At 39.7% G+C, this 16,858-nt stretch overlaps 1 protein-coding gene across 1 annotated transcript in view; it reads left to right on the forward strand.

Annotated features, from left to right (window-relative positions):
* dok6 (docking protein 6) overlaps window positions 1–16,858 on the forward strand; it is a 461,172-nt gene that overhangs the window by 442,841 nt on the left and 1,473 nt on the right. The window contains exon 8 of the mRNA XM_060824291.1: window positions 1,399–1,513. Within this exon, the coding sequence (XP_060680274.1) occupies window positions 1,399–1,513 (115 nt within the window). The remainder of the gene's footprint in view (window positions 1–1,398; window positions 1,514–16,858) is intronic.

Here is a 16,858-nt window from a genome sequence, read left to right on the forward strand (position 1 = left end):
CAGCATATGCTGAAAATAGGTGGGGGGAGGGGGAAGATGGAACCGAGAGAGAAATAGTTGGGTAGACAAATGAATGTAAAGGTCAGCCTGTGAAAATGAACAGCTGTTAATTGGGATCTTAAGTGGCTCATAATAGATTGTTTATGGTAGCAGCCCATGTGATGACAAAGCCTTGGGTGTGGAGATTGTGATAAGGACATTGGAGAAGGTGCTTAAGCGTAAAATTGTTGAACTCGATAATTGAGTCCAGACAGGTGCAAGGTTCTGAAAAGAAAATAAGATGCTGTTCTTCCAGCTTGCGCTGCTGAGTTAAGATTTTGTTAAGTAAATGCAAATTAATTCATAATTACCATCCAGCTTAAATAATTTTGATGATAATTGGCAACTTGGCATTGTTTTAAAAGCAAAATAGTAGTTGGGCAGAGGTCTGGCATAGAGCAGGTTGGATGACCCTTTTTCAAACCCTAAAAGTAGCTCTTCCACAAAATACATTTTTTTTAGCTACACTCGTGGAAGGGATTGAGCAGCAGCAGAAGCTATGAGAGGCCTGATTTATAAAGAAAGCACCATCAGGACTCTATCGATCACCACTACATTGGGTGAGACAGCTTTACTAACCTCACAAAGGAGAAAGTGAGGACTGCAGATGCAGGAGATCAGAGTCTGGAGTGTGCCTAATGAAGGGCTTATGCCTATAACGTCAATTCTCCTGATCTTTGGATGCTGCCTGACCTGCTGTGCTTTTCCAGCACCACACTCTCGACTCTAACTTCCCAAAGGACTTAACTCAGAAATCTGTACTACTTCAACAAATGACAGCCTGCTAATGATAGCAGCAAAGGTTTTGATGGAACCAAGCATTTTGCTACAAGCTGTTTTCCATTGATGAACAAGGATCAGACAAGGATCAATTCATTGAAGTAGAATTGTTTCAGGCACTTTAAGAACAGTTACCTTTAACTGTAAAGAACTCAACATGGAACACTTCAATCTCTAATTCCCAACATCATTATATATTTCCAAATGTGCTAACTGTTTTAAATGGAAACTTAAGATTGCCACTGTTTACAGAGTGAGGGCATATTAATTAGTATTGTAAAGTCATGAATATAGTGAGTAGGGCATTAAAGGTAGGAACAAGCTGCATCTAACCTAGAAACTGCTATCACAGTGTGCAACATGAAAATCTGAGACTCCCCACCCCCTTCCTCACTGCTCTACACTATCACTCTGCAGTTTGATAAACCCTGTGCACAAAATCTTGTCTGTATCACTACATTTGCAGTTTTCACTTTATTGTATGTACTTATTCAAAGGTGCTCTTCTCTCTCTGAAGTTCTGTCATTTCTTTCAATGCTGCATCACTATGTCTGAAAACACTCTGTTTCTGTATTTCAGCTGCAGTCCAGTCCCAGCGAGGAGATGGCACTCATGACAATAACACTCCCTCGAAGTGCGTACTGGCATCACATCACAAGGCAGAGCAGTGTCAGTGAACTCGACAGCTTACAAGGCAAGTGCATAGGGAGAGGGTCACTTCATAACCATCTGCGCAAAAAGATTCACAAGAACTTATTCCCCTCATTCCCTGTTAATTTGTCAGTGGACAGCTAACGCGGTGGGTGATTGGCATTTGAGAGAGAACTGAAACGGAGATGTGCTTTTCTGTTATGTACATACAAATCAGGATTGGAGTAGGCCCTTAACACCTTGAACTTGCTCTGCTTTTCAGAAAAATCTTGAGTGTCCTGGGTTCCTGCCTACCATCAATAATCTTTCACTCCCTTAATTATCAAGAATCGATTTATTTATCTCTGTATCAAAAAATATTCAAAAACTGTTTCCACCATCTTCTGAGGAAGAAAATTCCAAAGATACTCCAGTCTTTGTGAGAAAAACAATCTCTCAACTTGGTCTTAAATAGATGACCCCTTATTTTTAAAGTGACTACTAATTCTAGATTTGCCAGAATGAATAAAATTTCTCATAACCCTTTGTGTCACCCACCTCAGGATCTTTTATGTTTTGATCAAGTTGACACTTATTATTCTCAGCTTCAACATATAAAAATCTTGCCTGTCAATTTTTTTCTTTCAATAAAATCTTTCCGCTCCAGGTATTATCTGGTAAATCTTCTCTGATCTGCTTCCTTCAGTGAGGAAACCCATAATGCACACAATACTCCAAATGTGATCTCACTGACATCCTGTTAATCTGGAGCATAATCTGTGCCGTTTTGTATTTAGTTCCAATAAGCTTTCCTAGTTTCTTAGTGTTCCTACATCATAATCTTTAGTGATTTGTGCACTAAGACATTCCATGTGTCTTAGTGCTCTCACCATTTTGATTTCTTTTATTCTTCCTGCCAAAATCAGTGAATACACATTTTCCGACATAATACTGAAGTGTCCAGATCTTTGCTCACTTGACCTATCTCTATTCTTTTGAAGTCACCTCATTTCCCCCTCACAACTTACTTTCATACCTATTTTTGACAAGCTTACCTTTAGCTAAGTCATTTATATAAATTGCACAAATTTGAGACTCTGGCACTGATGACTGTGGCACACTGTACTTCACTATGACTGGTATTAAATTTATTGGAATGTAGTTTACTACTTTCCATGACATTTCCATGAATCCTACCCAGTTACAGTCAAGCTGTACATACATCTAATACAACAAACCACAGAAAAGGCTTTCCAAAATAGGACTTTTCAAATAATTTAAAGATTTTCATAATTTGCATTATGCTGCCTTTGTAACAAGGCAGGGGGATAAGAGCTGTAATCAAGTCAGATCAGTTTCCATGTTTGGATGGCTAGTGGTGTGAATAATAAAACTGAAGTGATGCAAGTTACTACATTTAAATTGTTTAGTCATTTCTTCATCTAATTCCATCTCAAATTTCAGCACTGTTATGATCATGATTGGATAAATCAGATCACAGAATGAAAATTGACTTAATCGATTATAGTTTGTTTTCCAACGTGGCAGTCTTCCATTGAAACAAGAGCATATAAGGCTGCAGATTTGGCTTTGGTAATAAAACAAAAGTTTATTACACAAATTAAATAACAAAAAAGAAACCAAGCTATCTAAATATAACACATTTTGAAAGATTTAAAAGCATACATTGAAAAACAAAATCCCATTTACACCCCAACATCATCTCTTTAACATTAATAATAAAGAAATTTGCCTTGCGTGTCTATAACTTTGACTTAACTGCTTCTTCTGAGTTCTGGTCCTGTGAGCTGCGAAGCATTTTCCTTGAATATTCTCACAACTCAGAGTTTAGACTTCTTCTGTCTTTTAATAAAGTACAAATACTTCTGGTATGGAAGTTTCCCAAAGTACACCCATTCACTGAGATAATTTATTAGCTTTACTGTTCTAAATAATATTTTTTCTAGGAGAGATACACTTGCATCTGACTTCCAGTCAAGTCTACTTTAAACTGCATCATCAAACATTTGAACTAATTTAATTTAAAAAGAACTTGTTTATCCTAAATTATATTAAACTTTCTGATCATACACCCCACGGAGGGTTTTCAGCAAACTTGCATTAATGTTCCAGGAGCACATACTGATTTAAAGTCTTGCGTCTAGAAAGGCTACAAGACATAATCAAGTTGGCTACACCATTTATCGAGGTCATAGTGATCAAATCTGCCTTTCTGCCCATCCGATAATTCCTTGATTTCTTTATTAATTAAAAATCCGACCGTCTCAGTTTCGAATATACTTAACAACTCAGCCTTGACAGCCCTCTGCGGTACAGAATTCCTCAGATTGCCTACTCTCTGAAAGAAAAAAAAATCATCCTCACCCCTGTATTAAACCGACCTAGTTAATTTTAAACCTCCAACACCCATTTGGCACTAGTTTAAAATCCAGCTGTTTAAAAACGTAATACGTAAACATTTCATCACAATTACTTTGAGCCCTAAGGAACACTTGTTGCAGATGTTTTACGGTCAATTCTTCTATAATGCGATGCTTGCATTCTTGTGCAACCCCACATTATAGAAAAATCGCACTTTAGAAACAGTGTTTAAAGGTTGGTGCTGTTTGAAAGGTTCACACAGTAAAAACAGCGCCCCAATTTGTCAATTGTGTTACAGTGAATTCACATTGACGAAACGTGTGTTTTAACAGAATTTAACAGAATTTTAACAGAATTTCATGGTGTCTCAAAAGATGGGGCCATCAATTCTGTATTTTAGTGACTGTCACTGCATTATCAAGGAAGACAGGAGAGGAAAATGGATAAACCTTATTTCAACTGCAATAATTTCAATCTGGGCTTTTTGTAGGGCAGCTTTAAGTTCAGTTTTTTTGGAAAGGTCAGAAATGTCAACTCGCCTACGAATTGTTCCATTTGATATTATAAAACCATAGCCTGCAATGTTTAAATGACACCCTGATATGCTGTGGAGAATTTTCAACTTTACTGCATGCGTAGTAGATCTCTAGATACATTAGGATGGGGGGCAGTGAGTGAATTCACAGCCTGAAAACAATCTAACCAACCAGAAGGAAATTGCCCCCAGAAATGGCAGAATTATTGCTCTCTATGCAAGAAAGACTTGAGGGAAGAGGGAACTACAAAGGCAGTGTTGAAGAGGAAACAGGCTGCCAGGTGTCTGGGGGAGAAAGATTATGAAAGAAAGTGTGGGTGTATGAGGCTGAACTAGAAAAGGGACAGGGGAGGCTGCAATGAAAAAAAATGTCAACAAAAAAATACTGTTCCAAAATCAGAGTTAATGAATTCCTTGAAAATTAATGTGAAATCTCTAGTTTAAGACTCCACAATATTTAGGAGCTACTATATAGGAAAAAATGTAGTGGATGATTTTGTAATTAGCTCTATGTCAGTTGTTAAATTTAATCTGAGAATGAGATCGAAGATGCAATAAAATGGTTTTTAACTGTCAGGATAAATTGTTTTATATTTGTGTATATGCAATGGAAATACATTAGCTATGACTTTAGCAGTCTATGGTAGGTACATTTGGGGTGATGACATAGAAATATGTACCGGTTATTTTGAAGAAAAAGCATTATCTTAATTTACACGTATTGTCTAGTGACAGTTTAAATATTGTGGTGTCTATGAAATTTAAGTTTTCTTGTGTGATGTCATCCTAATTTTAATGGAGGATTGCTAATTAATATTATAAATGAATTCTTCTAGTTCTGCTGCAGCGAGACCAATTACCCCACATTAAACATAAATACTAAAAGTATTGTGACTGTGTGCCTGCATCACTTGATAAATGAGTTAGTGAGAACAAGAAGCCAGATGTGGTGTCACCAGCACCTTGTACAATTGCAGTAAGACTTTCTACTCTTGTTCTCCAACTCCTTGAAATAAGAGCCAACATTCCATTAGCCTTCCTGATTACCTGCTACACAGGGAGAAAGTGAGGACTGCAGATGCTGGAGATCAGAGCTGAAAAATGTGTTGCTGGAAAAGCACAGCAGGTCAGGCAGCATCCAAAGAGCAGGAGAATCGACGTTTCGGGCATGAGCCCTGCAACACATACATGCTAGTTTTCTGTACAAATGCCCCAAGTCCCTTTATGTTGCAGCTTTTTGTTATTCTTCTCCACTTGAATAATATTCTTTTGTTCTCCTTCCCAATGTGAACAGCTTCACAGTTTTGGGCTTTTTTTAAAATTAACTAATAAATTTGCTGATCAGTGCATATATAAGATACATTGATCTTCTCTTCCACACTCTGTTTTATTTTCCTCTTAGAATATGCTGAAAGCTGAATGCGTGACATTGTTGTACAGAAAAACTACCTACTACTCAGTCCATGAAATTTGAATATGCTCATTCTCTACAGGGAGTAGTGAGTGATTGACTGCACCATTGATAAATACATGGTTGAATGAGTTTTTAACTGACAAGCACACATGTATATTTCTCTTTGCTATCACTACCATCCCCTGCTGAAATTTCTATGGATCACAGTTTAGATTAGATTACTTACAGTGTGGAAACAGGCCCTTTGGCCCAACAAGTCCACACCGACCTGCCGAAGTGCAACCCACCCACACATCCACCCCTTACCTAACACTACGGGCAATTTAGCATGGCCAATTCACTTGACCCGCACATCTTTGGACTGTGGGAGGAAACCGGAGCACCCGGAGGAAACCCACGCAGACACGGGGAGAACGTGCAAACTCCACACAGTCAGTCGCCTGAGTCGGGAATTGAACCCAGGTCTCAGGCGCTGTGAGGCAGCAGTGCTAACCACTGTGCCACCGTGCTGCCCACAAGTGCCTGTTATCATTGAAAGACAACAGACAGAGACGGTGAGTAGCCTTATCAGAACAGTCAGCAGCAAAGTAATTCTGTCTCCCTCCCACAAACACCTTGATTTTGAGGAACAAAGCAGCCTTTACAAAATAATGGGAGCAGGTCAGCTGTGATGCAGGAGGGAGAGGAGTCAATTTTAACTTTTCTCTATCCAGCCAGCAGGGTGCGCTGGTTGGTCACAAGCTAGTACTTCACAAAATCTCTGAATTGTTATTATGGAAGGATGCCACTTAGCCCATAGTGTTTGCACCAGTTCCACTGTCTCATGCCAATCTCCTGCTTTTCCCTCATACCCTTGCATTATTTTACTATCGATCATTTGATGCCTCTTAAATATCTAAATTGAACCTGTCTCCATCCCATTTCCAGGCAGTGCATTCCATACTTTTAAGTATGGAAAGACTTTTCTCATGTCACCTCTGCTTCTTTTGCACATCATTTAAATCTCTGACCTCTTGTCCCTTTAATGGGCAGGAAAACTTTTTCCCTGTTTACTCTATCCCACTCGTGATTTTGAAATCCTCTTTCAAATCTCCTGCAACTGCCTTCTCTCCAACGAGAACAGTCCCAACTTCAATATGCACTCATAACTGAAGTTCCTCATTCATGCAACCATTCTTGTCAATCACTTCTGCTCTCTTTCCAGTGGGTTGACATCCTTCCTATAATGTGGTGTCTAAAAATGAGCACAATACTCCAGCTGAGGTCTTAACAATTGTCTAGTACTTGCAGTCAGAACCAATATGTACACTGCAGTCGACTGGACTTTGATGCTATATCAGTAAATCTCAGAGTTTTAACTTCCATCGCAGTCAGTAGAAAGCAAGTTAAGAGTGGTGTTTCCAACTTCTGAACTGATACTGCCATTTTTCATAGACACTGGCATCTGATGCCTGCCAGTCTCTCAGGTCCCGCATAGCATCTTTCCAAGTCTGGCTAGGTGGTGTGTGACCTCACAAGGATTGAGTGTAATTGGAAAGAAGATAGTGGCATTTACACTGGCACAGTATAGAAGGTAATTGACCACACTGTCAAAAGTCGACAGAAGTGGGTACTGCAGATGCTGGAAATCAGAGTCTAGATTAGAGTGGTGCTGGAAAAGCACAGCAGGTCAGACAGCATCCGAGGATCAGGAAAATCGAAGTTTCAGGCAAAAGCCCTTCATCAGGTGGCAAAAGTCAATTCTCCTGCTCCTCAGATGTGGCCTGACCGGCTGTGCTTTCCCAGCGCCACATTCTTTGACTCTGATCTTCAGCATCTGCAGTCCTCATTTTCTCCCAAAATTGGGCTAGAATCAGATGAAAGGAACGCCATTGGGTAGGTACTAGGCAAGTTTAGGATGATATAGTGAGAACTCTTACTGCTGCTCACCGGGAGAAACATTCCGTGAAAGTTGACAAAATTGACACTTACCGAATCTTGTCATATTTTGGCTTTCTCTATAAAAGGATGAATAAATACATTGCATTTGCTATAGCCTAAACAAAGCAGGCAGGAAAACACAAGACTTAAACTGCATGAATGGCATGCACAGAATCCCTGGTGGTAATGATGGCACATACATGGCCTTGTATGCTCTACATCACCTAACTGATAGCACTAAAGAGATTTACCAGAATGTTGCCTGAGCCGGAGCATGTCAGTTATGCAGAGAGTATGTACAGAATAGTGTTGTTTTCATTAGAACAGAGGAGACTGAGAGAGGACATAATCGAAACATATAAAATTGAGGGATGTACATAAGGTAGACAAGAAAATCCCATTCCCTTTGATAGAGGGATCAATGACTGGGGTATACATTAAAGGGAAGGAGCAGAAGGTTTTGAGATGTGAGGAAATTTTTCCACCAAAAAGTTAGCCTCGTCTGATTCTCACCCAATTCTGCCACTTGTACCCACTCCTGCTGAATGAACCGTCATTCCTTGCAGCACAGCCATCTTTAAAATGCCATTGTGTACTCGGACATGTACTGTCAATTCAGTGACTGACATTTACCCTGGGCATGACAGAGTAAGAGAACATAGTGCTTCACTTTGTAGACATATGTCTGGAGGATTTGAGGTTCACGGGATTCTAGAACTTATCGTCGATAAGGCTGGTGGAGACAGAAATCCTTACAACTGTTAAGAAGTATTTAAATGTGTGGTTGAAATGCCAAAACATTCAAGGCCAATGCCAAGTGCTGGAAATGGGGTTAGAATAGTTTAGAGTTTGTTTTTGACCAAGATGAACACAGTGGGCCGAAGGATCTGTTTCTGCATTGCAGTTCTCAATGACTGTTGCCTTTTAACTGGATGATTTATTGATATGCTTGGGACATGAACCTGGATCCCTATGCTGGACTAAATATTTAGAATTGATCCTTGCAAGAATTTATTTCTGAAATTTGTTCACTACTTTCAGAGTTAAAACTAAGAACTAGTTTTGGTCACTCAAATACAAAAGGGACTACATGCAGAGGCGTGTTATAGCAGAGGTTAGAATATATCATATCTCTAGTTCAAGCTTCCTTCCAGTTTTCTAGTTCATTGAAGATTACAAACATCAGCAGACTAAAAGATATTCCCACACTTTAGTGTTTATAACCTATTAATTTTTAATTTGTGTAGATTTTGTACGTATGTGTCTATTTGTATGCATCTCCTCATTTAATTTGGTGATCTGTGTGTGCCCATATCTGGTGCCTCTAAATAGCTGTGCCTGTGTGTGAGGCTCTGTATGTGTCTTTATTTGCATGTCTCTGTTTAGATGCATGTACAAGCCTTTGTATGTGTATGTCTGTGTACGTGCCTGAGTTTGTGTGTGCATGTGTCTGTGTTGCACGTCCTGTCTGTATGCACGTGTGCATGTGTGTCCGCATCTCTATGTATATTCGACATTTAGACTTGGTGTGGCCAACAGAAACTGTTGTGGTGCACCTTTTTAAGGAAATTTCTGATATTTATTATATCGAGCGCAAATCGTAGGAATGGAAAAAAAATGCAAAGGAAGCTGTCTTCATTCTCATTTCATTCCCTTTTAGCTGATTGACACACTCCCGTTCTGATTAAATTAGGAAATGTTTCAAAGGAAATGAAAAATGTCTTTCTATCTTTTAAAGTATTCTCAACAGTGAGACCAAGAGTGTGCCTGTGCCTGTCAGTCCTATAGGACGAAGGGCTGGCGAAAGCTTCAGCACCTGTTATTAGATCAAACTCTTCTCTCACAGCAGCCAGCATTTGAAAAGACTGAGTTCTCTTCTAGATTAAATATTTATGCGATGCTTGCACTTTGCTAGTGCCCTGATTAGATGGTGGGATGAATTGTCATTCGGTGAATGTCAAGAAAAAACAGCGGGAAGAAGTACCAAATAAAGATAAATGAGCAACTGCACAAAAATTAATGATGTGTGTGTAGTTGCATAGTGTGGGTAAATAATGTAATTTCTAGTAAGCTCTGATGATTTATCTCAAAAAGGGGCGTAGGCCAAAATGTTCCTATTGAATGGTGAGAGCACTTTGCTCTTTGAAACATAATGCAAGAATTTTGTTTTCTTGTCCACTTTTCACTCAACGTACTAAGTCCTATTTGTCATCTAGTTCAAATGGTTATGTGAATTACAGGACAGAAGGCAAGCTCAGGAAGGGGTTGAACCTTGCATTTCTTTGACTGTAAGTTTTATTAAGGATCAGTCATGCTGGGTTTCTCTGAGCCTGGCGAGATCTCTCACTGTGTTTCACCAATCTCACTCACTAACTACCAACCCGCACTTGTGATACACTTCTCAGCTGATTCCAGACACATTTTACCACTTGCCATACCCAGAACAACTTGCCAGTGAATCAGTAATCCCATCCTGCCAATTTAAATGCCTGCCCCTTATCGATCCTCTGTGTCTCGTGTTGCTCAGTAAATTTCCAGGCCAGCTCAGTAGTTTGCCAGCAACCTCATAAGCTACAACTTGACCTAACAGAATCTTCTCTGTGGCACTTTATCAAATGCCTTTGGGAAGTCCATATAAGTAACTTTCTTAGATATTCTCCTATCCACTATTTTAGTGACCTTGTCAAAAAAAAAATCAACTTTGTGAAGCCTTACCCACTCTGAACAAATCCACACCAGCTCCTTATGATCAGCAGAATATTTTCAAGGTGTTTAGACACCTTCTCATTAATAGACTCTAACTGTTTCCTGGCAACAAATATTTGGCGAGATAATCTATAAGTCTGCGATTTCCTTCTGTCACCTTTCAAAATTAGTGGAATGAGGTGAAGCAGCAGTTTTTCAGCAGTACAAGAGTTACAGGCGTTGTAGCTCAGCATCCACTTAAGGCAACAATTTCCAACACTTGTATGTGGAGGTCTGTCCAGAACAATCATGGAATTGTAGAATGTTGTAGCACAGAAGGTGGTTCTTCAGCCCAGCAGTGGACATTGCAGCACTTTGAAAGAGTTAGTTCCATTCTCTCTCTCTCTCTTTCCTCATTGCTCTGCAAATGTTCCCTGTAAAACATACGTCAAATTTCCCTTTGAAAGTTAACAAATGAATTTACTTCCGCTGTCCTTTTGAGCTATGTGTCATTATGACTCACCATGTAAAATGATTTCTATTCATCTTTTCTCTTGAAATAATAAACTTAAATCTGTGTTACCTGGACCCAAAGCTCCTTGTGTATGAGAATAGTTTCTTTCTTATTAACTATGTCTGAATCTTTCCTCATTTTTTTGGATACTGTTAATAAATCTCACCTTAACCATCTCGGTTCTAAGGAAAACAATTACTTTAAGGGACTCTTTGAGTCTACTTAGAAGACGGCCAACATTTTCTCTTTGAGCCTTTAAATGTTTGTTGGGATGGTGAGGAGTAGGAATCTGTAGTTGTCGGACAACCTGCTCCAAAGGTGAGCTGCTTTAGAGCACAAACTTAGAAATCACACAGCACCAGATTCTAGTCCTGATGAAGGAGCAGCACTCTGAAAGCTAGTGCTTACAAATAAACCTGTTGGACTAAAACCTGGTGTGTGATTTCTAACTTTTCTCACTCCAGTCCAACACCGGCTCCTCCATTTTAAAGCTCAAGTTTAGTTGGCAACTCACAAGCAGCATATAGCTGAGGAAAGTGTAAAGAAACAGAAACAGACATTGCTGGAAATACTCAGCAGATTTGGCAGCATCTGTAGAGGGAAAGCAGAGTTGATGTTTTGAGTTCTGAAGAAGAATCACTGGACCTGAAACATTAACTCTGCTTTCTTTTCACAGATACTGCCAGATCTGTTGAGTTTTTCCAGCACTCTCTGTCTTGCTTCTGATTTCCAGCATCTATAATTCTTTAATTATTTTTGTTTAGGAACATGAAAGGGTCTGGATGGGTTGTGAGAAAGCATATGCACAAGGCCCATAAACCATCACGTACTTCCAGCTGCCCTAGATCCTGGGTCAAAAACTAAGTGCAGCCTAAAATGATCACTGCAAATCACTATAATATTTCCTATCCACAGTAAGCCCACCCTCTCCCCTGCTCATTCACTATTCATCTTCCCTCCATTAAAACCAGAAGTGGGAGGGTTGGGTTGAAATTAAGATTATTTAAGTCTCTGGCATCCTATTCATGCCAAAAACCACCAGTTTTTTGAGAGTTAGAATTTCTCACATTGTGTTTTAATAACATTAAAATTCAGTTGAGGACAATCTTTCTTTTGAATATGTTGGTTTTGATGTTTTTTTTTAAAAAAAGGATTCTGTTCCAAGAGGCTTCATTTTGTCTTGGTGGTTCTGCTTCAGTGTCTTCATCATCTTTGCAGACCTTCTGTCATTCAGAGCACAAATTGCTTAGAATGCAAAGTGCACAGAGTTCAGGAAATCTGGGTACTTGCCAGGCATAGCGCCATGTGTTCAAGAGAGCTGTTTGCAATTCTCTATTTAAGATTGTTGTTGTAAAAATGTTGTAAATGGAAATGGATTCACACTCATTGTGCTGAATAAGGCAGTGATTTCACAGAATAAGCACAATAAATAGTGTGACGACAGCTTGAAGGACCAAAGTGTCGTGTTATAGATCTCACTTGAAAAGAATCCAGCAGTAATGGATGACATTAATGGAGCTGTGAAAGGAAATGCCACTTAAAAATATTTTGCAATAAAATTGATATAATAATTGATTCTAGGACAATCAAGATCTATTTTCAAGGAGTACCTAGTCTGTCAAAGTACTCTTTGGTTATGAACTATTTTGGTGTCATTTTAAGTTGTTCCTCTGTGGACTGGGTACAGAGTATTTCTGAGTTATGAGGATGTCAATGTTTGACATCTCATTGAAACTAAAGTGAGGTTGATGACCTAGCCACACTGCCTTCTGAAAGATGACTTTGGGGGTTCCATCGTCACCTTCAATTGCAAGTCTCATTTGAGTTTGGCTGCCAAGTTACAGGCACTCAACGGGTATTACTACTGAAGTGCAACATTGAGAGGTAAGGTGATTGGCTACCTTTCACACTGCACTTTTCTTGAGTGTGATTTCAGGACAATAGATGATTAGGCAATTTCCTGCAATATAGCGAGAAAAAAGCACATGCATGTTACTTAAGACAACAAGATGTCGGTCTCAATTTCAACTCCCAGGCCTGTTTCAGATAGAAGCAGGGGGCAAGATGTCGGTAATCAATCTTGATAGATTCTTTGCTCTTTACATTTTGAAATAACAATGAACTTGCCTTTTTTGTGGGAAGTGTAAATGCAAAGCGCTGAGTTTTGTCCTAGGATGACATCATGCACCATCACTTGCATCATCAGGCTGCTCCACAAGATGTTAGTTTCTCCTTTGCCAATTTCAAACTGTAACTTGATAACACTGAGGTCAGGTTAGAGGGTTAAAGTTCATTGGACTTGCTCTGGACCTGGTGTGATAGTAAGCAGAAGAAAGGGAGAATTAAGGGTAAAAGAGTAACTAGGAGTGAATAGGGTCTCTTAAAGATCAACACTGCAGTCCATGTGTGAAGCCACAGGAAATGGATGTGATTAGATTAGATTCCCTATGATGTGGAAACAGGCCCTTTGGGCCAACCAGTCCACACCACCCCTTCGAAGGTAACCCACCCAGACCCAATTCGTTCTGACTAATGCACTTAACACTATAGCAATTTAGCACGGCCTGTGGGAGGAAACCAGAGGAAACCCATGCAGACACAGGGAGAATGTGCAAACTCCACACAGTCACCTGAGGCTTGAATCGAACCTGGGACCCTGTGAGGCAGCAGTGCTAACCACTGAGCCACTGTGCCACCCCAATATCAAACAAATATTTCACGTTGGTATTTACGGTGGAGGAGGACATAAAAGCTAAGGAACATAGAAAAGGAAATAATGATGTCTTGAAAAGAGTTCATATTACAGAAGGGGGAGGTGCTGGGGGGTCTTAAAACATATAAAGGTAGATAAATCCCCAGGACTTGATCAAGTGTTTCCCAGAACTTTGTGGGAAGCTAAGGAGCAGATTGCTGAGTCCCTTGTTGAGATATTTGCATCATCGACAGTCCTGGGTGAGATCCTGGAAGACTGGATGTTGGCTAATATGGTGCCATTGTTTAAGAAAATCTGTAAGGAAAAGCCAGGGAACAATAGACCAGTGAGCCCTGCATCAGTGATAGGTACGTTGTCGGAGAGGATTTTGAGAGATAAGATTTACATGCATTGGAAAGGCAGGGACTTATTAGGGATAGTCAGCAAGGTTTTGTGCGTGAGAAATCATATATCTCACTAACTTGATTGAGTTTTTTGAGGAGGTAAGAAGGAAGATTCATGAAAGCAGAGCGATTTTGGATTGAAAATTGGCTTGAAAGTAGGAGACAGAAAATGATGATGGGGGTTGTCTTTCAGGCTGGAATCTTGTGACCAGCAGTGTGCCACAACTATCGGTGCTGGGTTCACTGCTTTGCATCATGTTTACAAATGATTTGAATTTAGGTATACAAGCTATAGGTAGTAAGTTTTCAGATGACACCAAAATTGGAGGTGTTGTGGACAGTGGAAAAGATTATCTCAGAGTACACAGGGACCTTGATTAGATCGGGTAATGGGCTGAGGAGTGGCAGATGGAGATTATTTTAGATAAATGTGAGATTTTTTTTGGTTAGGCAAGCCAGGGGAGGATTTATACAGTTAATTGTAGGGCCCTGGGGATTGTTGCTGAACAAGGAGACCTAGGGGTGCATGTGCATAGTTCCTTGAACATAGAGTCCCAGGTAAATAGGGCAGTGAAGAAGGCTTTTAACACGCTTGCTTTCATTGGTCTGAATATTGAGTGTAGCAGTTAGGATGTCATATTGCAGCTGTATAGGACATTGGTGAGGCCACTTTTAGAATACTGCATACAATTCTGGTCACCCTTCTACAGGAAGATTGTTGTTAGATTCGAGAGGGTACAGAAAAGATTTCCAGCAATGTAGCCAGGAGTGGAGGGTCAGAGTTATAGGGTGAGCCTGAATAGGCTGGGGCTATTTTCCCTGGAGTGTTAGAGGCTGAGGGGTGACCTAATAATATCAAATCATACAAGGCATGGATAGAGTGAATAGCCATAGTCTTTTCCCAGGGTGGACCTGTTCAAAACTAGAGGGCATAGGTTTAAGGTGAGAAGGGAAAGTTTTAAAAGGGACCTAAGGGGTAACTTTTTCAGACAGAGGGTGGTGTATGTATGGAAGTGCTGCTAGAGTGAGTGGAGGATGCTGGTACAATCACAATATTTTAAAGGCGTCTGGATAGATGGATGAATAGGAATGATTTAGAGGGGATATGCGTTAAATGCTGGCAAATGGGCCGAGGGCAAATTGGGATGCCTGGTTAACATGGATGAGTTAGACTGAAGAGTCTGTTTCCATGCTGTTTGACTCTATGATTTAGCAACTCTGCAGTGCTGTTTGTAATTTCACATTGTTCCCAAAGTCTGTTGCAACCACTGAACTAGTTTTAAAGTGCAGTTACTGTTGTACAAAGATAAAAATCACACAACACTAGGTATAGTCCAACAGGTTTACTTGGAAGTACTAGCTTTGGTACTACATCTGGTAGCTGTGGAGCAGGATCAGAAAACAGAATTTATGGCAAAAGATCACAATGTCACGCATGCAACTGATACAATATATTGAACAAACCTAGGTTGCTGTTAAGTCTGTCATCTTTTAGAATGGGTTGCTGGTTTCAGTTCCATTCTAAAAGATGAAAGACTTAACAGCAATATGTTTGTTCAATATATCGTACCAGTTGCATGCATGACACTGTGATCTTTTGCTATAAATTTTGTTTTATCATCCTGCTCCACAGCTACCTGACGAAGGAGCAGTGCTCCGAAAGCTAGTACTTCCAAGTAAACCTGTTGGACTATAACTAGTGTTGTGTGATTTTTATCTTTATACAACAGCAATTGCACTTCAAAAGTATTTCAGTGGTTGGAACAGACTTTGGGAACAACGTGAAATTACAAACAGCACTGCAGAGTTGCTAAATCATAGAGTCAAACAGCATGGAAACAGACTCTTCAGTGTAACTCATCCGTGTCAACCGGGTTGGACTATAACTGGGTGTTGTGTGATTTTTATCTTTGTCCACCTCAGTTCAAGACCAGCACCTCTAGATGATGGTTACTGTTGTAATATAGGAAATGGAGCAACAAATTTACACACAGCAGGGACCCACAGACAGGCAGCTAATTGTGATGAATTGTAAACAATAGTGGTTGAGAGATAAATATTGACCAGGGTGTGCACCTTTCTTCCTTGGGTTAACTTGCATGTATCTGAAAGTGACTGTGCTGAATAGATCTGTCAGTTGAATTCTATTGGAATTCTGCTTTCTATTTCCAGTAGTTTCATGCTGTTCCTGCTCTCTTTTTGTCAGAATAAAGTCATCGCTCCTTTATGTTTCTGCAAGTTGCTAATAATCTATAACAGCACTTGAATTTCTTTTCCCCATCCCTGAATGAGTATGCATTGATAAAAACAGTTCACCCTAGCAGCTCTCTGAACTCAACAAAATGCTGTTTGATTGAGAATATTAGAGTATCTCTCACCTACTCCGGCAAACACTCCATCTTTTCAGCTCAGCCACCTCCTGCTAGTTTTGAGCCAGGCAATCAAAATTGGCACTCATCAAATTCAAATAGTACACTGTACAAGTAATCACTGATCTTAGAATCATAGAAATAAGCTATTCAGTCCACTATATAGAGTCTAAGTTTGCAGTTCTTATTTCCTTGTATGTCCCAGCTCTTCAAGTGCATATTCAAATACATATTAAATGCTTATTGCTTCCACCACTCTTTCATGCAGCGAGTTCCAGATCCCAACCATCCACTGAGTGAGATAAATTCTTATTGAAACATCTCCAATGCTTCTATCTCAGCATAATTCTAGTGGAGGGAAATGAAAGAGCATTAAAAGATATATTTCTGATCAAGGTGGAAGTGAAGGAATAACCAGAATAATAGCCATAGTAAGACTGCTCATCAGTGTACAAGAAATTAAAACAAAGTTATAACAAAGGGAAACTGAAGAT

This window comes from Hemiscyllium ocellatum, chromosome 4, assembly GCF_020745735.1.
Source record: "Hemiscyllium ocellatum isolate sHemOce1 chromosome 4, sHemOce1.pat.X.cur, whole genome shotgun sequence".
NCBI classification, from domain to species: domain Eukaryota; kingdom Metazoa; phylum Chordata; class Chondrichthyes; order Orectolobiformes; family Hemiscylliidae; genus Hemiscyllium; species Hemiscyllium ocellatum.